The following is a 24,225-nucleotide window of genomic DNA, read 5'->3' as shown; positions in this document are numbered from 1 at the left end:
CCCTTGTGCAAATCGATGTATCCAAGAGATGGAGCCAGGGGAGGTGGGAGGAGTTTAATAAAACCTGTTTTGTGGTGTCTGGGGCCACGATGTAACGTTTTTTAAAGGTGTCTTCCTTAAGCCCGGAAATTGGCTCCGCCAGCGGGAGGTCTCGCGGCGTGGAGGGCGGGCGCCCGCACCAGGGGCCGGCCTGGGGGGCTGCGCCGCTCGCCCAGCTAGCAGCCGCGGCCTCGCGCGGCCCCGCTCCCCGGGTTTCCTCCGCCCGCGCCCCCGCGGCCGCCCCTCCCCCGCGCGGCTTTTATTTCCCCGATGCCGGGCTGTAACCCGAGCTTTTATTTCCTGGTGGCTCCTTTAAGAGGCAGAGCTCAGTGCTGGGAATTCACGTCAGTTTCTGCACTGAAACTCTCAAGATCAATGAGCAAAGAGCTTTCTCAGTTCTGCCTTTCAGTTTCTCTCTTCCAGGAAGGAAAACATTCGAGAGAGCGAGGGAGAGCGGCGGGAGGGCGGGGGGCGGGGGCGCCGGCTGCGGGTGGGAGGAGAGACCGGGAGGCTGGCCGGGCTGCGTCCCGGGTCCCCGCGCCGCGCCGCGACCTGCAGACCCCGCCGCCGCGCTCGGGCCCGGCTCCCACGCCCCCGCCGCCCCGCGCGCCCAACTCCGCCGGCCGCCCCGCCCCGCCCCGCGCGCTCCAGACCCCCGGGGCGGCTGCCGGGAGAGATGCTGGAAGAAACTTCTTAAATGACCGCGTCCGGCTGGCCGTGGAGCCTTTCTGGGTTGGGGAGAGGAAAGGAAAGTGGAAAAAACCTGAGAACTTCCTGATCTCTCTCGCTGTGAGACATGTCTGAGACTCCTGCTCAGTGTAGCATTAAGGTAAAAATCTTCTCCCCTCCCTCTCCGTGGTGGAAACCCTGAGCTGCACCGGCCAGGGCAGTCGTGCTGGGCTCCTCAGAGCGGGCTGTTGCAGTTGCTCTGTTCGCAGTAAATTATTTGGGGCGCGAGGGAAGGAGATGCAGCTCGCGGCGGCGGCTGTACCCTTTAGCGTAACCTTGCTACTCCCCACCGCCGAGCCCCTGCCGGCTCCTCGGCCCCCACCCTCTTGCTTTTTGACAATGAAATGCCGGTCACAATTGGTCAGGAGCAACCCGGATTGTCTCCAGAACTGTAAAACACCCCCGTAATTAGTGCGCTTAAAAAAACCCCCAAAAACCTGCCCCCTATTCCTACACCCAACATGTGACTGAAATGTAACTTTTGTCCCCGAGGGGTGGTCTTCTTAGAAAAAAAGTTCTTCAGTCCCAGCTGCGATAGAATCTTTTTCTTTATTTTTTTAAAGGACTCTCTGGGTCTGATCAGACATGATTTTTTTCCCCCTCGTCTGATTGTAATTGCAAGTGCTGTCGGAGAGACAGTCCTGGTGTCAGCTTTTCCTAGGCATTGCACAATGAATTTTTTTTTTTTTTTAACCTAGGTGAATAAAGTTGCTGAATAGTTATTTTACTCTGATCCATATGAAAGTTGAGCAATCCCAAAGTAGAAAACCCCTGTGATGCAGGGAGAGGAAGAACTAAGCAAACCAGGCAAAATGACCTTCTGTGTTTGACAGTGCAGAGAGGATATCTAAGAGCAGCACCCTCCCAGCTTTCTGGCCGGTTTTGCAGTATTGTAAATGCAGGGCGGTGGATGTTTGTAAACACACTGCTGGGCTACCCAGTAGTTGTGTGTATGCATGTCTATATATCTGTAAAGACTGTGGTGCTGCGGTTTGTTGCTTCTGAAAAGTTGTTGTAAAGTTTGCCACCATTGGGAGGCAGGGTGATTTATCCGTCTACCCCAGTTATTTTTCCCATCGCTGCATTTATTGTACACTTTATTCATTTCACTATTCCACCAGTACCCAGGTAGAAAGCCTTCCGCCCCTGTGAGAGGCTGAAGCTGCTGAAGTTTTGTTTTTGGTTTGGCCTATTTAATGTATGTTCATTGAATGGACATTACAGCAACAATGGACAAGTAACCTGTTTTCTTCGTCTGTAGAAAAACCCTTCCTGTTTTAACACTGCCTTTCAATTAGAATCTGTGTAGGGGAAACGCAGTAGTTCATCATACAGGCTTACTAGGTTTTTTATCATTAGAATCACATTTTGGTGTTTCTTACCAGAAAACATTTTCATGGGTTTGAGGAGAGGCTAATGTGAAATCAAAAGGTGTGTTGGGCTTCTTTGTTTTTGCCTCACAAAAATGCCCAATGGAACTTTTAGGCTTTTGTGTTTGTACATATCTGGAGGTAGCAGTATGTCTGTGGGCATGGGGCGTGCCACACTAAAGAACTTGGGGTACTTTGATATTAATACTTCAAAACCAGTTTCTTTTGTGGTATAAATTAGATTCTACACCCAGTTCAGGAAAATCCTGCGGTATAGGTAATCTGATTTATTTGATGCTTCATAACATAGAGGTAACTTAAGACTAGGGTATTCAATCAATAAATTGTATTTAGCTCAGTGGCAATAAACCCAACATCAGGAAAATCTGGACCAATTACAGATCAGTAACTTTAGGACAAAACAACAAAAAGCAATGCTTTCTGTGACCTTTCTTGATTCTCTTCTAAACTGCATCCCCACCGTTCTGATGGGCTTATGGTGGTGTGCTGGCTGCAGACTACTACTGAGTGGTTTGTTTCATTGTGCTCCAGTCGGAAAAAGAGTACAACAGCCCTTTGCCTTACTCACATACAGAACCAATCCCAAGCAAAACGCTTTCTTAAATGCAACATGAAAATTGTGTCTATAATTTGCATATCATTTTTTCCTTATTGCTTACAACTCAGTTCTTTTAGGGTGCCTCTTTTCATTACTGTGTACTTCTATGTAATTAAAATAGATTTAATGTTCTTTACCAGAAAGGAAAGAATCACTTTTATTTTGGATTGTTCTTAATGGAACCAGTGTGTATTTGCGTAGACTGCATGTGTCTAGGTGAACGTATGTGAAGAGTATCTTTCCACGGAGTTTGTTTAATTCACAATGTTCCAATAATAAGCACTAGAGATCAAGGACTGGGATTATTCCGGGTCATCTGAAATGTTCTGGTGATGTGTGCTGCGTTTCATTTAGTCCTTGGGATGTGGTACGGTGACTGCATAATAAAAAATGTTTGCTGGTAACCCACAAGCAAGTTGCTTGCTTCTAGAGTCCAGTAAACAATACGCTTTTCTGTGTAGTGAAGAACAAATGTTAGAGGTTTTCAAGGATGAGCTGATGAACCTGATATACCGAACTCATGTGACACAAAAGGCTCTCACTATGGAGAGATTTCTCCCACTCCTTCTCTCCACTCCTGAAACCGTCCTCACTTGCTTTCATTCCTAACAAGTAGTGGGTCAGCAGGCAGACAGTTCCTCAGCGGCTGGTGAGATGCAGCACAGAGTAGCCTGACCAGAGGCAGCCACAGAGGGAAGTACTTTGTTTATTTCTGAGCATTGCCTGCTCTGTTAAAAAAGAGGAGTGTCCGATTTGGGTGGAGTTTCCAAGGTGAAAGTTTCTGAATTGGTCAATCAGTGACACCTTTGTAAAGATGGCTCACGTGGTGGCAGCTCACAGTGAATGCCTGATAAGGGCTTTTCTATTTCTTTTGCACTGTATAAGTTTGCTCCCATCACCTGGGGAAGTTAATATCAGACACACACTTTTTACAGTAGAAGAGAAGTTGACTACTCCAAGGGCACCGAAACTCTCACTGAGCCTTATTGTTTCTCTACACGCAACTTGCAGAAAGCAGGAGTGCTCGAGCGCTCCTGGGACGTCTGTCCTACAACCCTTGAAGGTTGTGGTACTGTTGTCATAGAAGTTCAGATGCTTCAATTCCTGACCATTTAGTGTTGTTTAAATGGAAGGAAAGGATCAACTCTCTAAAAAGTCAAATTATTTTAAAGAGGATTGCATGGCTGGCTGTGCTGGTCACAGGAAGAAGGAAGAGGCTGTCTTTTCCATCATCAGCCTTCACCTTTAAGTCACCTGTTCAGTTCTAAGTTTGCCCAAGTTGCCGCAGAAGGTGGTTGTGGCCTAGCAGACACAGTCCCTTGTCAGGCTTGGCACAGTGTGTTAGTGGGCCAGGACTAACCAGAACACAAAAACGAGTCGCACAGTGTCTCTAGTCCCCTCCTTCCCTGCTGTCCTTATCAGTCAGCTTCCATAGCAAAAGGAAATCTGCTTTTTAAAATTTTGCTACTAACTGGGAGACTCTTTCGACTTCTCCTTCTGGACTGTGGGCTCCTTGGGTTTAGTGATGATTACCTTGGTGTCCTAGTAGCTAACTTGGCAGGTGACATAGAAATAGTTTTCAGTAATGTTTGCTGATGTGAAGTGAGAGGTGGGAGGAGGCCAGCCCCCTTTGCTTTTTCTGTCTGCGTGTAACCTCAGGGTGACGTAACACTTTCATCCACTGGCTTGCTTGCAGAAAGCCCTCAATAGGGCCCACTACAGCCTTAGAGAGGGCTAGAGCACTCCTGGGGGGTCTGTCCTCAAATTCTTATTAATAGAATTTTGATACAAAAAATGTTTTATAATTATTATTTCTTTGGAGACAGAGTGGCACTGTGTTGCCAGACTGGAGTTCAGTGGTGCGATCTTGGCTCACTGCAACCTCCTGAGTTCAAGCAATTCTCCTGCCTCAGCCTCCCAAGTAGCTGGGATTACAGGTGCCCGCCACCATGCCCGGCTAATTTTTGTGCTTTTAGTAGAGATGGGGGTTTCACCATGTTGGCCAGGCTGGTCTCGAACTCCTGACCTCAAGTGATCTGCCCGCCTCAGCCTCCCAGAGTGCTGAGATTACAGGTATGAGCCGCTGCGCCCAGCCTAATGTTTTATTATTTTGATAAAATTCTCAAAAACTGCTTTTATGTCAAAACTAACAAAGAAGGAAATTGAGGAAAAGGTACAACCAAGGGGCTTGAGGAATTGCTTTAACAGGTTCAGATTAGCAGGCTTCTAAGTGCCCCCCAGTGGTTCTGACAATAGAATCAGGGAACTTTCAAACGTTCAGAATTGAGAGACCTGAGAGATCCCCTGAGCCAACCTCCTATTTTTTATAGAGAGGGGATCCAGAGACCTAAGGGGTTTGCTTCAACCCATGGGTGAGTGAGCCAGGTTTGGAGGACACAGGCCTACAGGTTCTCAGGCTACTGCTTCTCTGGGTTCCTGGTGTGTCCCTATAAAAGGCCAAGGAAACTCGATACAATAGGCTTCACTCTCTCTGGCACTTCCTAGCTTGGTCCATTTTAATCACAAGCCAGCTGGTCTGAGGGCACGGGGGTATGTGCCAAGGAAGATGGTATGTGGGGGGAGAAATGGGCCACTGGGGTCTGGTCAGGTGTGAGAAGAGGAAGTAGTAGGAGGGAGGGGATGAGGGAAGAAGGGCCTGACAGACTTGTATTGGCACCACTATTTGCAGCAATGTATGTGTGTGTGTGTGTGTGTGTGTGTGTGTGTGTGTGTATTTACAGTGCACAAGGGCCTGCAAGTTCTGTTTTGAGCTGAAAGCCCCTTATCTGCTGTTAGGACTCCTTTGAGGAATCCTTGGGTGGGCCGTAGGCTCTTTTATCAAGGGTCAGCCAATCCTATTTATACTTTAATTTCTGTGTAGTAAGCTCCCTGTTTCAAACAGCCAAAGCTAAAAACGTGGCAGCTGGCCCTAAAGAAGTGGCTGTGGAAAGTATCCTCCTCAGGATAAGTAAGTCAAGGGCAAAAAGTACCCCAAATGTGAGCACCAGAGGCAGGCAGAGCTAAGTCGCATTCTGCTCCTCCGAGTGCAGCTGTATTTGTGCACACCAGGAAAGAGCTGGGGGCAAGGTGGGGGCACAGGGTTGCTGAGAGTAACTCACACAGCAGTTTCATTTTTTTCACCAATTAAAACTTGCCCTTTGGTGTGGATCTCCCAGCTGAGTGATTCAGTGTCGGATGAAGCCCCGTAGCGTGTGCGAGATAGAAATGACATTTTTTTTTTTTCTATGTGAATACTACTTTAGAGACAACTCTGGAGCTTGTTTTCAGGCAAGAGTCCACCTCTGCCGTATTTGTTGTTAGATGTGTGTTGGGAACCAGTCTCCGTGTGTATTTGTTGAATAGAATGAGTGTGCATTTACTCAGGGTTCCCACGCCGAAAGGGGCCCAGCTTAAAGACTGTTCACTGCCAAACCTAGTATTTGGGGACAGAAAGACTAGACTAAATTAGTGAAAAGTTAGAATTATAGCCTATTAAAAAACAAACACATTTTTATTGATTTTCCGAACATACAGGAACCAAACTAATAAAGTGTTGCTTACTGAGGCATCTCAGGGAAAGCTCCAATGAATAGGCAAAAGTGACTCGTGCTCCACATTATTCACTGGGTAGAAACCAGTGCTACCATGTGCTTGGAACTGTTCCTTTGGTGTCGAAATATTACCACACATTTTATTTGCTCCGTTAATTTGATAACCTTCTCTTCTTAGATAGTGAAAATATATAATTCAGCCTGGTTGATGTCTAAATGATCTGGAGTTCCCAGAGTGTGGGTGAGAGGCTTGATTAGGGAAGGCGTTTTACCCCGTAAGTGTGGACTCTCAGATGAGCATAATTGCTCACTTAGCCCTATGGATTTCGCTTACAGGTAACTAGAATGCTTGCATTTCTGAAATTTTATAAATTCTGTGTAATTAAAAGTGTTCATCTGCTGTTTTAGTGGCCGTTGTAGCTTACAGCTATATAGTGATTTATTAGGAAACACTTTCTTCCCCTTTTACTTCTTCCTCTTCCTCCTCCTCTTCCTCTTCCTCCTCCATCATCATCACTGGCATCATTTATTGAATACTGCTGCATGCTGGTCCTTGTGCTGTTTTGTGTACATTATCTCGTTTACTCTTCACAGCTCTCTCAGGGATGCAATTTTTCTCTCCATTCTACAAATGAGGAAACCGAAGCCCAGAGAGGTTAAGTGATGTATTGGCCTAAGATCTCCCAGGCTGTAAGTGGCAAAGCTAAGGCCAGAATCTGTATCGTGGGACTCTCATTCCAAAGTATTTTCTGTGAGGGTATTCCAAAGTGCAGCCATCTTTGCGAAGAAAAGTAGGAAACTTGAAGTGACGGGTGGCTGGTGGATCGTTACGTAAGCTGAGATGAGAGGCAGGAATAGAGCTGGCAGAAGTGCTCGCAGAGGTTCTGAATTTCCTCTGCTTCCCGGTCTCTTCTGAAGATGGATCTTCCTAGCCATTACACAAGTAGTGGGGACAACCAGATGGTCACACCAAGCCACCACCCACTGTGGAATGAATGTCTAACTTTTCCATATTTACACCCGTCTCTAATGTCCTCTGGTGAGATTTTGTCTTTTGATGGGTTTCATTTTGGGCCTTTTGTGTTTTTCTCAGAGGCCTTTCTTTTCCGTCTCTGTTTTTCTCTTACTTCCTCCAGTGCTTAATGACTCCTTCATGAAGTGGTTGGAAATCTGAGAGATTGTGTCCTCATCCTGCCTGGCCTTAGGCTAGACACCTTCTTTGCCTGCTTTTTACTTCCTGGTCAGTTGCTTCTCCTTACACAACTTTTTTTTTTTTTTTGCTTTTAAAGCTTTTCACACAATCCATAATCACAATTTTTTATTTTTCTTAAACCATCTCTCATGTACATCTTTAATATTATGTGATTTCCAGGAATCTATTTCAGATATTCCCTGATTTTTTCCCCTATAACAAAAGGAATCATCTTTTTTTGACTCCTATCTCGATGGCCTGACCCGACTCACCTGTTCTAATTTCCTGGAACGAAGAGAGCATTTTTGCCATCTGACTTTATACATTTCTGCTTTTGAACAACTCTAAGGAAGAGAGTCTTCGGAGCAGATGTAGGGAGAGAAACAGAGAGAGAGAGATGTGTTGTGGAGGTAATATGAGGGGACTCAGCATTATCCACGTTTCTCATGAAACAAATGAGGAAACAGAGTCTTGGGGCCTTTAAAGAGCTTGCTTGAGATCACATTCCTAACTGATCAAGCCAGAGTCAGAATCAGCGTTCCGTCCTAGGCCCATGTTCCTCTAAGACCATAGCAGAGGAAAAATGAGAAAAAGCAGGCAAGAATTCAGAAAGCATAGCTTGCTTTTGCAGATTCACATGACTTGATATTAGTGTTCATCATTGTGACTTCCAAGTGAAAGCCAGAGTTCATGTTATGAGATTTCAGAAGTGAAGAAAGAATGCAATGTATTTTGGAAAGATTTCTAACAAAAATGGTTGGCATAAGAATAATGTTAAGTTTTAAAAGGCTAAGCTTCAGTTATGTGGATGACTGATTTATGAAAAGTACTCCCTCATGAAGACACAAAAGAGGTAGCCAATGCATCTTGCAGGCTTGAGGCCTGATGGCCTCCTGGGGGTATTTTCCCTTTGTATGTGGGAGTCAGATGTACGGAAAACGACTTCATTTCCTGAATGACCCAGAAAGGACGCGTTGCCCTGCTGGGTGCCGTTGGTGAGTGTGCTCAGTAGTGTTCGTGTTGCCACAGTGTAGATCCAATCACTACGTCTTTCGATTTTGACTTGCATTTTGTTCTGTCTTATGTTCTTTGGTTCTTACCTGTCAAGTTGACTTCCCGTAAGGGGGTTGTAAGGTGCTCAGAAAAGGGCTCTACCTCACTGCCGTGCTGTGGATGCTCCAGGGGAAGAGCATAGACAGTGGAGTAGACAGACCCATGACTCCTGGTTCCTGAACTTGAACTTGTTCAAGTTACTTAATCATGAACCTGTTAACTCATCTGAAGTGGTAATAAAAATGTTCGTCTCTTAGGGTTGTTGGGATATGTACATTGCCTAATGTAGTGCTTTAAACTGCTAAAACGTTAGTGCTCCTCCTCCTTTGTACATCCTCCATAACACGTGGATCTGGAAGAGGCTAGAGATTTTCTGGTTCTGTGCCCACATTATACAGTTGAGAATACAGAGGCCAGGGGATGGTTTCTGGTTTTGTTTCTGAGACAGAGTCTCGCTCTGTCACCCAGGCTAGAGTGCGATGCCGAGATCTCAACTCAGTGCAACCTCTGTCTCCCGGGTTCAAGCGATTCTGGTGCCTCAGCCTCCCAAGTGGCTGGGATTACAGGTGTGCACCACTCACCTGGCTAATTTTTGTATTTTTAGTAGAGATGAGGTTTCACCATGTTGGCCAGGGTGGACTCAAGCTCCTGACCTCAATTGATCCTCCCGCCTCAGCCTCCGAAAGTGCTGGGATTACAGGCGTGAGCCGCCGTCCCCAGCCCCCAGCCAGGGATGTTAATGGCCTTGCTCATGCTCCTGTGGCTGGTTGGTGGTGCCATCTAAACTAAAATCTAGGCCTCCTGAGTCAGCTGACTCCCTGCACAGTGCTCTTGTCACTATCCCATTGAGTTGTTCACAGGGCTGGGGTCACTCAGTCAGTGCTCAAAAAAGCTCTTCTTTTAACTTTAATTGAATACAAGCCTCAACAATAGGAGAGATGAGCCAAGTGCAATTATATGATAATAGCAAATGCCTTTTGCATCTTACAGCAGAATTTTGAAGGAATAGCTAATATGGTTCTGAGTAAGTTTCCAGAGATGAAAGAAAAGGAAAAAAACCTAAGTCTGGAAGTATTGTACAGTGAGTCTAACTAGCATTATTACTCAGCGCTCAAGTATTTGAACCTATTCAGGGATCGGCTCCTTCATACAGTTGCTTATTATTTGTGACTGGGGTGAGACTTGAAAGAGAGCATCAATTCTCTAGTCTGCTTTTGTTTAACAGGCAGTTCCATGTCTGTCTGACCACAGAACAGACACTGTTTGCTGTGGGCTGGTGAATGTTCACTTTCAAGAGCGGGGAGTAGATGGCCCTTCGTGGAAGTTAAATTATACAGAAGAGTTTGAAAAGGCCAAATTTGTTACTTTGGGGCATGGGGAAACCTTCCTCTCTAGCAGATGTGAGGGCACCAAAGTGTCTTTTCAGCAGTTGTATTCTTCTTGCTGTGGACCTAAGTTGGATCCTAAGTCATTCTTTGTATGTACATAGCAAATGAGAAGATGAACCATACACTGGCAAATGACCCTTTTTTGAGGAATCGTGGAGAAAATGTTACCTACCTCTCCCTCCTACCCCCACGAAATAAGTGTGGGCTACTTCATACTCTTGAAGCAAGAGTTTAGGTTTGGAGAGAAACTGCTCCTCTGATGTCCTCCTGGACACCACAAGTGGAAGTTTGTGATTTTCTTCTCAGCTGCCCTGTCCCCTCTCCCTTGGGTTATGACAGGCCGTGTAACTTTATCTTTCTCAGGACCTATCTCTTTGATGAGGTCAGTAATCCTGCTTCACTTACGTCCCCTATACGTGAGAATGCCATAGCCAAAGGTGACATGCTAAAGCATTTCCTGGAAAAAGTGAGCTACAGATAGAAATAAGGCTCGTAGGCCGGGCGCGGTGGCTCAAGCCTGTAATCCCAGTACTTTGGGAGGCCGAGGCGGGTGGATCACGAAGTCAGGAGATCGAGACCATCCTGGCTAACATGGTGAAACCCCGTCTCTACTAAAAATACAAAAAACTAGCCGGGCGTGGTGGCGGGCGCCTGTAGTCCCAGCTACTCGGAGGCTGAGGCAGGAGAATGGCGTAAACCCGGGAGTCGGAGCTTGCAGTGAGCCGAGATCGCGCCACTGCACTCCAGCCTGGGTGACACAGTGAGACTCCGTCTCAAAAAAAAAAAAAAAAAAAAGAAATAAGGCTCGTAATTTAAAAAATCGAACCCCAGAGAACAGCCTGTCTCTGAAGTTAACCATTCCCCCAGCACTTTCTCTTGTTTCCCTAGTGAAAGTGTGAATCTAGGTTGTGAAAGTGTGAATCTAGGTTGTGGCAGTGGAAGTTCTGGCACTGCTATGAGGTGAGGAAGGAAGAGGGAGGGCCCAGATCTGCCCACCTCACTGCAGGTGTGGCCTGGAAGAATGCCAGGGTCTCTGCTGAAGAATCAAGGTCAAGGGATGAAGAGAAGTTGGCGAAGGGGCACAAAAACACAGCTAGCTAGAAGGAATACGGTATAGTATTTATTCATTAGTACAGTAGGGAAATTAAGAGTTAACAATAATTTATTGTGTATTTCAAACTATCTAGAAGAGAAGAATTGTAATGTTCCTAACACAAAAGAGAAATGTTTGAGGCAGTGGATATGCCAGCTACCCTGATCTGATCATTACACATCTGCACAGATATAAAAATGTCACGTGTACCCCCAAGATATGTACAACTATTATATATCAACAAAAAAATCAAAGTCAAGAGATAATTTAGAATGAGTATGGTCTCAAGCCTAGTGACTAATATGTGGACAGGTAGATCTGCACTAGGGTATACAGGAGAAACTATTATGGAGACTTCATAGAAAGGGAGATGGGACAGGGTGCAGTGGCTCACACCTGTAATCCCAGCACTTTGGGAGGCCGAGGCGAGTGAATCACCTGAGGTCAGGAGTTCAAGACCAGCCTGGCCAACATGGTGAACCCTGTCTTTACTAAAAATACAAAGAATTAGCCTACCTGTAATCCCAGCTATTCGGGAGGCTGAGGCGGGAGAATATCTTGAACCTGGAAGGTGGAGATTGCAGTCAGCTGAGGCTGTGCCACTGCACTCCAGCCTGGGCAACAGAGTGAGACTCTGTCTCAAAAAATAATAATAATAAATTAAAAAAAGGGAGATGGGGGAGATGGCGGGAATTTGCTAAGCTCTTTTGTTAACTGCTTTAAAGAACTTGGACTAGGGAACTTCTCTCAAATTTATTATTGGTTGTTATTTCTAGACCATTTTTCTTTCCCAAACTGCCCTTGGCCATCAAATCAGACTCCTGCTAGAGTAAGCCTCATTGTAGTGTCTCTTGGCTCGCCTCTGTGGTTTCACTAATTATTTTCATGTATTGACCTGGGATCACAGGCCAGGCACCCAAAGGGACAGAGCTGAGTTCTTTTTCTTTGGGCCTGTTTGGGTACTCGTAACCCAAGTCCCTGTCACAGGTTTTGGAAAAATGGCATATCTGAAGGATTGGATTCGTGGTGCATTTTGTAATTGCTGTATCCTCTTTTCTTTAAGGTCTTGCTCTGTCACTCATGCTGAATGAAGTACAGTGGCATGATCAAAGCTCACCGTAATCGCAAACTCCTGGGCTCAAGTGATCGTGCTGCCTCAGCCTCTGAAGTAGCTAGGACTGCAGGTGCACCACCTCGGCTGGCTACATTTTTTTTTTTTTTTTTGAGACAGAGTCTTGCTCTGTCGCCCAGGCTGGAGTGCAGTGACGCGATCTTGGCTCACTGCAAGCTCTGCCTCCCGGGTTCAAGCCATTCTCCTGCCTCAGCCTCCCCAGCAACTGGGACTACAGGCGCCTGCCACCACACCCGGCTAATTTTTTGTATTTTTAGTAGAGACAGGGTTTCACCATGCTAGCCAGGATGGTCTTGATCTCCTGACCTTGTGATCCGCCCGCTTCGGCCTCCCAAAGTGCTGGGATTACAGGCGTGAGCCACCAAGCCTGGCTGACCTGGCTACTTTTTAAAAAAAATTTTTGTGGAGACAATGTCTTGCTTTGTTGCCCAGGTTGCTCTTGAACTCCTGGGCTCAAGTGATCCTCCCACCTCAGCCTCTCAAAGTGCTAGGATTATAGGCATGAACCACTGTGCCCGGCCATTTTGTCCTCGTTTTAACTTGAGATCTGGGAGATTATGAAGATCTGTGTCATGAGTTCACTTGACTGGTGCTTTGCAGTTTTGAGACCCATTCCTGACTAATAGGTCTTGACTGCCACTCATGGCCAGCGATGGCTGGGGACAGCAGGACACTCTCACTTTGCACCTTTTAATCTGGTCTTTGTTCAAAGCAGGGTGAAGCCGGTGGGAGAGTTGTTGTTTTGGGGATAAAGTCTGGGTAACACAGATTCCTCAGGCTGAGTAAGTCTCCTGTTCTCCCCGACTTTGAGACCTGAATGACCTGATTTGGCTGACTACACCTCCAGTCCCCTGGACAGCAGCCAACTCCTTTGACTTTGTGCCATTTAGTCCTTCCCTTCGTCTGCTGACGCTAATACTTTAGGGTGAGGTGGAAGGAGAGAGCATACCAGTTGGTGAGGTAAGAGTGTTTTCCCTCAGAGAACCGAAGAAACAAAGACTCCCTTTCTGAATTTTTTCTGCCTCTTTGCATCTCCGAGGCTCCTTGTGTCTGGCAGGGCTGTGAGTGAGGAGGTGAGGGTGTGCTTCTCTGCAGGCAAAAGTCAGCTGTAGATCAGATGTGGCTTTGGAACACAATGGAATCCAGGGGGAATGTTGGCGAGCGCAGGAAGGCTGGAGTGATGATCCTCTAATCTTTTGCAGCGTGCTGTAAGAGTATCTTCAAGTTTCGCCGAGACGGGCAGGGCAATGAGCAAAGGGACCTAGGTGTTAGGTGACATCTCAACTAGGGCACCTGGTAGTACACCTGTCTTGCATGTTCCCACCCTTCCCAACACTTTATCTTTTTGAAGCCACCTACCCTTAGAAAATGAACAAGGAGCCACTGACATGGACAGCAGTATGTTTACTTACCTTTTGGATGCGAGACAGTTTGCCCCACTGGGAGAGATGTGGGATAAGGCCCCAGAGTGGAAAAAAACCTTAAGAATGCAAGAAGGAAGAAAGGTAGGGGAGCCAGCAGGTCCCACTGAAAGGCCTTGTTATTCCAGCAAAGAGGGAAGAGGTGGGCCCAGTGGCACAAGTCACGAACATTAGCCAGTTCTGAGAATTTCTCTGTCTTGAAAAACTTGGTAAAATGGCCAAATGGAGCTTCTCTGAACTAGGGGGAATGTCTGTGTGTGCGTTTGTTGTTAGCTGTCATGTTCAACAGTCTGATTTAAGGGAAAGTTGGTCTGTGTACATTTTCATTTCAGCTGTGGTCTTTGAAGGTTCACCATGGAGGAGGTGTGGGTGGATGAGAATATAGTCTTCCCGCCTCTTGGTTGGCTTATATGTAGGTTATAGGTGAATGTGAGTTCACAACACAGCCTATTTCTTATTTGGGTGCATTTTTGGATGACTTGCAGAGGTTGGTTTGGGAAAAGCCAGTTACCCTTCCTTTATGCACATATTTCTGTCAGACTAAATGCCAAATAGATCATTGGAAAGAATTTTCTTCACAGCCCTGGTCCCCAAATTGGTGTCTGTGATTCTTCCTAGGGTCTCATATTATGAGAGTGCACTCCCTTTAATCTTTTGGGACCTCAAGTGGGGTCTGTGTGGACCAGATTGTGCTTCTTTGGGAAACTTCTTGCTGCACACTGGCCAGGGAAAGGCGAGAGTTAGTCCTGATGGCCGGGTGGTTCTTGGGCAGTTGAGCATGCTTAGCGCTTGAGAGGTTTCTGTTGCACCATTTGCCAAAAGGGACATCTCTCAGCTGGTCCTAGTGCCCCAGGGCACAAACGTCAGGCTTTAGGAGAAAATGCACGATTTCAGGGTCAGTCTTTTATCTGCATTTGTGTGCATGAATGGACTAATAATTGAAGTACATGGAACGATTTCTCCATACTCCAACACCTAGAAAGTAGCTTCCTGGGTTAGGGAAAGGTTCCTAGGTACAGCTACCAAAGGCTCAGACTTAAGCACCAACACTGGAGGTTAGAATTAGCATGCTCTAGGGAGGACAGTGAGAGGGTAGCTGACACAATGCCTTTATGGGCTATTTTTAGCTTTAGTCGGGCCTATCTGGAGTGGCTTGTGCTTTCTTGGGCACCGTCCTGCATTTATTCCAGGGTTTGCTTGTGATCTGTTTGCATATATGCCACATGTATTGCATGCTCATGGGATGATAAGTTGCAGAAATTATGGCATCATCTGTTTTCTGGCATATAGAGGAAAAGATGACACAAAATCCAGCCTTGTTGTGGCGAAGAAACCTAACATAGATGTAAAATGTATCTCCTTGGAGGCTTGGCTTTGTGATGGGCTATAAACGGATTGTTAAACAGCAATGTGAGGGGCTGTTAACAAGCTGTTTCTAAAAGCATCTCCGTGGTCTGGTCTGAAAAGGTAATGTGTACATATTGTACATTTGAGATAGTTTGCCTGTGGTGTTTATATGTTGGTAGGTTTTGTGTATGTATGTGTGTGTGTGTGTGTGTGTGTCTTGTCTGTCTTCAGTGGTAAACTGAAAAAATAATTTAAAGTGTTGTTTATTTGCTCCTGTGTTAGTGTCTACATTCCAAACTGGGCAGTACTTTTTTTTTTTTTAAGCTGGCTTAAGTGAAGAGGTGTTTGGTCAGCCACAGGGTATGAATCAACCAAACTTCAAAAAGCTTCAGTATGTTTTTGATAACACTCTTAAGTATGTAATAGCCGCTTTAAGGATTTGTGCCTTAGTGTGCTTGGATGAATAGGTAAACCACCTCCCCATCAACAAACTAGCATTTGAGTTCCCACATTGGCAAAGCAGGGCTCCTATTATGTGTCTAGTCTTATTTGAACTTCTTTTCACATTCAGGTGACATAGTTGAACATCAGTCCATGCCAGTTTTTGCTACTACTGGGTTTTTAATGGAAGAGAACTCTTTCTTGTTACTATGATGCCATGCTTCTGCTGTGTTAGCAGCGGCTGTATTGAAAAACAGGTGTCTCTTATAATCCTCTGACTGGATCAGTTTGCTAGCCTGGCAGAGTCTTATTATTATTGCTTTTATTTATTTATTTTTGTCCCACATAAGTCAGAAACTGCCAAGAGATGTTGATGAGTGGGGTTAATATGAGAGGAGATGGCAGCTTTTCTGAGTGGAGGTTTCTGTTACAAGAATCCGTCTAAGAGTCTTATGAAGATAGGGCTAAATAAAACCAGGATACGAATCACAGGGGAGAATCGCCAAAAGAAGGGTAGTAAATGAATGGTTCTGCCAAGTCACCTCTCTGTCAGTCTTCTAAGGCCAACTTAAAGCCAGCGCTGCCACAAAAGCCATCCAGGGCTAAGGTCAGCAAACGGTGACCCTTGCTTGGTCCACAATACGCCAACAGACTCTTCCAGTTGTTGCTGCTTACTGCTACTGGAATGGAAGCTTTGGGAGGGCAGGTGTGCTGTCTTTCCCAGCCTGCCAGGCAGTCTGGTGCACACTTGGCTTCTCCTCCACACCGGCTGTCACTGCCTTCCTTCTGGCCCAGGACCTTTCAGTTGTCTCCTCTCTGATCTTCCCAGCTCCATTTTGTCCCCACCCCCAACACAACTTGGAATGATTCTTTGCAGATAAAAACAATGTGATCTTGTCACTCTCTGTCTCACACCACAGTGTAGCATGAACCCCAGCTTCTTATCACCTGCAAGGCCCTTTACTGCCTACCTTTCTAGTATCATCTCCACGTTATGTTCCAACCACATAATGAACTTTTTTCTTGGGGGGACAGGGTCTCGCTCTGTGGCCCAGGCTGGAGTAATCTCAGCTCACTGCAACCTCTGCCTCCTGGGCTCAGGTGATTCTCCCATCTCAGCCTCCCGCGTAGCTGACACTACAGGCACGTACCACCACACTAGGCCAATTTTTGTATTTTTAGTAGAGACAGGGTTTCACCATGTTGTCCAGGCTGGTCTCAAACTCCTGGGCTCAAGTGATCCACCCACCTCGGCCTCCCAAAGTGCTGGGATTATAGGCATGAGCCCCTATGCCCAGCCCATGTAATGAACACTTATGCCTGGAATCTTCCCTCGATCTTCTTTCTGCCTGGCAGCCAATTTGTCATTGGAAGTCCATTTCTCAAGCCTCCCTGTTGCTGCTGGGCACAGTGTTCCCACAGCTCATTGAACTTGCTTCTGTTATTGGCAACAATCCAGTTATCCTTGAATTATCATCCACACTAGACTGAAAGCCTGCTGAGGACAGGAGTCTGATGGTTCATTTTTATATTTCCAGTGTCCAGCTCAAGGTCTGGCACAGAGGATAGCCAGTGGCTATTAATTGAATAGAATTTCTTAATCAGTAGGAATTTATTAAGCTTCTATTATGGACTTAATTGGTGCCAGGCTCTTTGATATGTAAGATAAAGACCTCACACAGTTGACATCCTGAGCAAATACTCTGAGAGGATTGAGGAAAGAAGAAAGGTAGAGACCTGTGTTTTGAAGCATATCAGGACTCCATGTCAGGGCGAACGTACTGCCACCTCCGATACCTAAGGGGCTCCTGAGAGGCTTAAGTACTGAACAGACATGTACACACAGGGCACTCACAAAGGCTCTCCCTCTCAGTTGCCTACTTTCTGGAGGGGAATATAGATAGCTGGAGAAGAAGCTTGAGAACTTTCAGGCTGGATGTGCCAGAAACAGCACAGACAGCCCAGGATAAATGAATGTATTAACTGATCATCCTCTTTTTTGATGTGGCCCGGGTTGCCTCTTGGGTCAGAAAAACAGAGCCAGTGGCTGTTGGTTGTAGCCATGTGCGGTCTTGCCACAGCTGGCTGTGGTGTCTGGGACCCAGTGGCAGGTCACCACTATATAGGGCTGCCAGTTGCTCCCTCACCCTATTCGTCTAAGAGCTAGTTGGGAGAGATAGTCCAAAAGAGCAGCACGGCTTGCTGAAACTTCTCTGAGGTCTGTAATGGCCTTTCCATGTCAAGGGAAGAATCCCTGTCTTACTTGAGTCAGCTCTTTCCAGTCTTCTCTTGTATAGCCCATGCTGTCTCCTACCCTATCTGAGATGAAGATCTCTCTGGACTCTCATTTTACTCCTAATGGATTGCCTGGAGGGACTAAACCAGTGAGAATGACTGAGCATACTATGGGACTAGAAAAACAACTCTAAGTTATGTCTTACGGATGGTAGGACAGCCTCAACATTGCTGTTTACAGTGGATAGCCCAGTGGCATTTGTTTAAAGAGGGCAGTCTTAAGAGAGTGTGTTAGGGTTATGAATCTGATTAACTGTGATATGATAAGTGTGAAATGGACCACTTGGGAGAAATCAATTACTTTCAGATATAAGCAGACAAAACTGGGCCTTCCACACAAGCCCGAATGGCTCGTTTTCTCCCTATTTTTGTTGCCATTGATGTACAGCTGGGATTCAGGGCATCAGGATGTGTGAAAACTTCTAACTTCCTGAACCCAACCAGACCCCAGCAAGAGTTCTTTGTTACAGTTTCCCCAAAACCATCGCGAGTTTTCCTGACCACCTGCGGGGGGCTCTCTGTTGCAGACCCACGCGGCAGCTGCCTGGCAGCCCTGCCAGATTTGACTTCATCTTGACTACAGGTGGGTCAGTCTCCATGCAGCTTCTCTTGGCCTGTCTGTCCACTCAGGGCATTTGAGGGTCTTCTTGCTTTGCTTAGATGGGCTCCTAGAGGACTTGTGCAGGAGGTTGAGAATTGTTACAAGGGTGCTCATCTGGACCACTCAGGGAGCAGAAAGCATAGGTCTGTATACGAATGTGAACATATACATTTAAGAAGCTGCTCAGGTAGGGGCAGCCACGGAAGTTGTGCTCCCTCTTAAACACTCAGCGTACACACCTCATCCTCATACAATGTGCTGCTTACATTTCCAGTGTCCAGCACAGTGCCTGGCACAGACGAAGGCCAATGGCTAGTAGTTGAACAGAATTGTTTTAATCATCAGGTATTTATTAAGCTTCTATTATGGACTTAAAGTTTCCTCCATGAATGCTACCAGAACCCTTGCTCAGTGTCTTCACTGTTGAGGCTGTTGAGTGAGAAGCCATTTCCTTCCCCTTCTACTTCCCCTCCCTTTACAGCCTTACCAGGCCCAGTATTCAGAGGACACGGAGACCTGGGGCTTGGTGCTCATGAACTTAGGGTTCCTGAGAATTAGTATGTCACAATCTCATCTGGAGACTTCCCCCATTTAGTTCTATGGCGGATTACGGTCTTGGTTCTAGCAACCTACTGAAGAACAAACCTGGTGGCTTTTTTTCTTTTTTTTGAAATGGGAACTTCCCTTGTCTCCCAGGCTTGAGTACAGTGCCATGATCATAGCTCACTGCCTTGACCTCCTGGGCTCCAGCGATCCTCCCACCTCAGCTTCCCAAGTAGCTGAGGCTACAGGTGTGTGCCACGATACTTGGCTAATTTTTTTTTTTTGAAATGGAGTCTCACTCTGTCGCCCAGGCTGGAGTGCAGTGGTGTGATCTTGGTTTACTGCAGCCTCCGCCTCCCAGGCTCAAGCAGTTCCTTGCCTCAGCCTCCCGTGTAGCTGGGATTACAGGTGCATGCTACCACACCCAGCTAAATTTTGTATTTTTAGTAAAGATGGGGTTCCACCATCTTGGCCAGGCTGGTCTTGAACTCCTGACCTCGTGATCCACCCGCCTCGGCCTCGCAACGTGCTGGGATTACAGGCGTGAGCCACTGCGCCCAGCCAGTTTTTAAATTTTTTGTGGAGACAAGGTTTCACTACGTTGCCAGGCTGGTCCTGAATTCCTGGACTCAGGTGATCCTCCGGCCTCAGCCTCCCAAATTGCTGGGATCACAGGTGTGAACCACCACACCCAGCTGAGTACAGACTTTTGAACTACCACAACTATAGGTCTGTTGGACATTGTTTTCACTCGAAATTGCTTAAAAATTGACCTGCCTTGGAGAAAATTTCATGAGCCTTTTCTTAAAGAATGATGGAAATGTCAATGGGAATGCAGTAAGAAGTACCCTGTGTAACTGTGTGGGAGGAACACCCTCCCCGCCCTCCATCCAGCAAAAGCTAACATACTTTCCAAATTCTAAATTGTGATGTGTGACTTGGTAAAGGACTCGCACTGTTTTTTTTTTTTTTTTTTTTTGAAAAAATTGATGTGGTAAGCCTTACAAAGGGATATGCCGTTACATTCTCACAAATTACTTCCATCGAAAAGAGTATCATGTGAGATTAGGACTGTAGAGGAACAACCTTTTAACTAGTCTTCCATGTGGCAAAGGTGGCACCCAGTTTCCAAAGACAGCACAGACGCTGAGGGTCTTTTCTGAACTTCTTCCATTTTTACAATCCCCGGCAGGGTCGGAGAAGAGCTAGTTAGTATGTTTTTCTTCCTTCTGGATGAAAGTTGCAAGGACACTTAAGCCTTATGCTTCAGGGTGGAATCTGATCACAAGTTGAGATCAGGAAGAAATTTTTCCCCTGTGGCTTCCTATTGCACAATTGCCCAGCCAGGTGTGCTACCTCTGTTAAACAAAGACACACACAAGCACACACCTCCTTGCTGGCCATCTTCAGAGCAGGATGTTGGACGTTGTGGGCCAGCAGCCCGGTTCCTTTGGCACGTCCCTGCGCTCAAAGATGGGAGGCAGCTGCCTGTCTGCTCCTGTACTTGGCTCTGTGTGCTGTACTGAGCTCAGGGCCACGTCTTCAGATCCCTACAACTCTGCAACTCTCACTTTGTGGGAGAATTAAAATTAGGTCTAATTCTGTATGCACCCACATGCACATGTACACATATCTTTAAAAAAGTTTTCCATAAACTTGCTTCCCCTTTCCTGGGCTTTGCTTCCCCCTTCCCGGGCTTTACACCACATCAAACCCATATACATTCCCAAAACATCAAAATACTGTTCATAAATCATAGTAGAACTCTTTAACCGTGAGGTCCGCAGTTGCCAATCTCAAGCTTGGGTTGTAAGCAACTTCGAAGTCTGATCCAAAAGACTGTGGGAGGAGGCGGAAGGGACAGGGATGGACTTCTTTCCTTCCTCCCTTCTTCCTCCCTCCCTCCTTCCTCCTTTCCTCCCATGCTCCCTTCCTCCTCCCTCCCTCCTTCCTTCCTCCTTCCTTCCTTCCTTCCTTCCTTCCCTTTCTTTTCTTTCTCTTTCTTTTTCTTTCTCTCTCTCTTTTTCTTTCTTTCTTTTTCTTTGTCTTTCCCTCCCTCACTTCCTCCCTTCCTTTCCTTTTTCTTTTCTTCTCTTTTCTTTTCTTTTCTTTCTTCTTTTTGAGGACCCAGCTGCGCTGCCTCTTGTGCAATAGGATAATTACCAGCGAATCCCAGGCTCGCCTGCTTTTCTGCCTTTACATCTCTATCTCCTGTGGCGCAGTACTTCCTTCTGCCTCTATTATTAGCTTACTTAGCTTTACCATTCAGTTCTCCACCTCCCCCCGGGTCCCTCCCCGTCTTCCTCCAGCCTTTCTTTCCCTTCACCTCTGTAAAGGTATTTTGGGGAGCTACCATTCATGTTCTATTCATATAGGAACCCTCTTTTCCTTTTTTAATATAAAATAATCTTGGCCCTCCCTCATTTTATCATACAATCATTTGTATTCCCAAAATAGAAACCGTCGCCACCAGCACATAATGTCTGGCCTGTAAACCTTTAAAGCAGGATGTGCTGAAATGAGATCTTCACAAGCAAGTGCGCCTCATCCACTGACCTGCAGGCCCTTCTTCCTCAGCGGCCATTCACTCATCTTCACACCATCTTCTTGCCCTTCTCTCTGCTTTTCGATGATTCTACCCCAATCATGTTCCTTCCCAAAATTACTGTGTTAGTACTTAATTGTTCACCTGGGCTTGTTCATTTTGTAGTTCATTGTTTCCTTTTTTTTCTTTAAAATTTTCTTGTTCTTCGGGGATACACTGTATTCTTGTAATTAGAGATTATATCAGTTTTCATTGCTGAAATTTGCCAAATGGACATAATAGTGAGTATTTGGTATCAAGCATGCCTTTCAGGAAGAAGGGAAAAACAGTAGATTTTGGGCAGCTTTTGATTACAATAATTTCAAATTTCTAATAACTGAGAAGTACTTCTTGTGATTCTTGTAGAGTAAAAGCTTAAAAATTACCCTTTTCTTTGTAATCGATATGAGTCTTAATTGGTTTGGGTAAGAAGCCCAGTTTGAGGCTACCAATTTTTCAAATAGTGGTCTTAGAAACTAATTATTGCTGTAATTTCAATAAGTATGCATTCCTATTCAAGGTTGTACTTGAATAGTTATATTCTTTAACTGTTGTTACTCATTTGTAACATTTTTCACTATAAGGATAGTGCCATCGTGTTTATAACACACCCTGTCGTGGGAATAGGTGGAAGGGATTGAGGGAATTCTGTTGGAGTCTTACCCCACCACAGGGCAGCATCATTTTAGGAACAAAAGCAGAGAAGCTCACACTCTTCTGAATATAACTGGGGAGAAGATTTAGGGAGGTGTCTTGTAGGATCAGTTTTAAGACCAGGTCAGACATACGCACAAATTCTCTCTTTGTCAATGAGAAGTGACCTTTAATAGTTTTCTTATGGATAGATGGGTAGGTGAAATATTATTCCACCTAAAGCATGACATCTCAATAAGTACTACACTTTGAAACTTGCCTTGCAGGGTTTAAAAAATATTCTTTTCTGGATTCTAATCATTTATAATGAAGAGTCTCTAGCATTTTATTAAAACCCATATTTTTTGGAGAGGGATATTAAGTGAGCAGGGATTGTGGGTTGTTCTTGCTTTTCCTTAACTGTCTTGCCCCTAAAAAGTGATAGGAATAACCCAAACCTTACAGGTTCCTGGGGCTTTTTTTTTCCCCCAAGACAGGGACCTCGTCTCCCCTGTTGCCATCCGACTTGTTCCTGAAAAAGGGTAGGATTGGTGAGAGGGGAGGAAGAGAGAAGGAAATTAGGGTTCTAGCTTAAAACTGCTGCTAGAGTGGCTAGTTCTGGGAGCTTTTTGAGAGAGGCCCAAGGTGGCAGCCTTGTCTTTTTTGCCTCCTTCATTTTTGGGTCTCCTGTCCCAAAAATAAAGGATTGTGGTAAGTATCATCCTGACATCTATCCAATCGGTTCTGACTGTGAGGCACTTGTGATTCAGGAGATAGTCATTAGATTTAGATAGAAAGAAATGAGATTTGATGTTCAGTAGATCAGTAGGGTGACTATAGTTCATGTTAATCGATTGTACATTTTAAAATTGCTTGAAGAGAATAATTTGAATGTTTCTAGTGTAAGGGAAAGAAAAATGGTTAAGGTGATGGATATACCAGTTAACTTGATTTGGTTATGAATGTATCAAATCATTACGTGTACCCTGAAAATATGTACATCTAATGTGTATCAATAAAAATAAATACATAAAAAGTCATTAGAATAACAGAATTTAGACATTTATAGTTTTAAGGAATTTCAGACCAATGCCCAAAGCTCAGTCAAGTGACCTACTGAAGGACCCAAGGCTATTATTGCCACGTTAGAACTAGAAGTCAGGTCTTCTGACTCCCACCAGTGTATGTTGACTTTTGACCCAGCAGTTAGTTTTATTTTGGGCTGTATTTTCAAAATAACAGATTGGCTCAAGTCTAAATAATCTTATTAGTGTGAAAAACTCAACGGGTGAACTCAGTGAATGAACCTACTTTTTAATTGGGTGTTTTTAGGTCATGTGGAAAAAAAAAAAGACACAAATCAGAAGGTCCTGTGTGCTTCATGTTTGGATCTGATTTTTTTTTTTAAGCTCAAAGTGAATGAAGGATGGTGGAGTAGGAACTAGGCTGTATGCATAAAACAGTACTTGCCCTTCTGCCTTGTCACCTGCATTCTCTTGGGGTGTTCCTAGGGCTCACTGTAAGGTGACAGGTGACTTCTGGACCCTTGACTACCCTGTTCCTTCTGTTGAAAAATGTAACCAGGAGGTTTTTATTTGACAGTGTACTCTGAGTATTGGAAGGAACCAACTCCCAACCCAAATCAAATCGCCTCTGAGATCCTATTAAACAGAAAATGCCCTGAACACCAGTATATGAAAATGCTTTGCTAGGATGAGCTCAAAGCATTTCATCCTCCAAATAAAATCTATCTGCTCGCACTTAGATTGTTCAAAGGCAGATGGTAGGCAATTGAAACAGAGAGACAAGCTGGCAAAAGGAAAAATAAAACCACAAATATCTGTATGTGAAGGTGATTTACACTCTTGCCAACCCCCCTCCTAACTTCGTTAACACAACGACATAGCAATTAAGTAACATGGGAACTCAGGCTCAGATGGCTAATACAGTTGTCCTCCGTTAATGGGGTGAGACAAAGCTCGCGTATAATATACAGTGCTCTTCACCAAAATGCAGAGCTAAAAGAGATTTTAAGAGATAATCAGCAACATAGCCTGTAAATCATGCTGCTCATAGCAGACGGCCACCTTATTGAAATCTCACTGACCCCCACCACACATGTTAACAGCGGGGTCACTGCTGTGAAATATTAGCTATTACCGAGTGGCCAACTCTTAAGAAAGGGACCACTTGG

General features: G+C 45.4%; 1 protein-coding gene across 4 annotated transcripts in view; it reads left to right on the top strand.

The window, feature by feature from the left end:
- Nucleotides 1-366: 366 nt before the first annotated feature.
- LOC105482230 (ETS variant transcription factor 6) overlaps nucleotides 367-24,225 on the top strand; it is a 248,433-nt gene continuing 224,574 nt past the window's right edge. The window contains exon 1 of one of the 4 annotated variants that reach the window (XM_011742260.2): nucleotides 367-868. In XM_011742260.2, coding sequence (XP_011740562.1) covers nucleotides 836-868 — 33 coding nt within the window. In that variant the 5' untranslated portion in view covers nucleotides 367-835. Of the gene's footprint in view, nucleotides 869-10,724; nucleotides 15,055-24,225 lie in introns of those variants that run through there. The other 3 variants (XM_071072192.1, XM_011742263.2, XM_024793041.2) reach the window with 3 other exon arrangements.

The sequence above is a fragment of the Macaca nemestrina genome, chromosome 10 (genome assembly GCF_043159975.1).
Source record: "Macaca nemestrina isolate mMacNem1 chromosome 10, mMacNem.hap1, whole genome shotgun sequence".
NCBI lineage: Eukaryota > Metazoa > Chordata > Mammalia > Primates > Cercopithecidae > Macaca > Macaca nemestrina.
The sequence above is the reverse complement of the archived record's forward strand: the minus strand, read 5'-3'. Positions and strand labels throughout refer to the sequence as shown.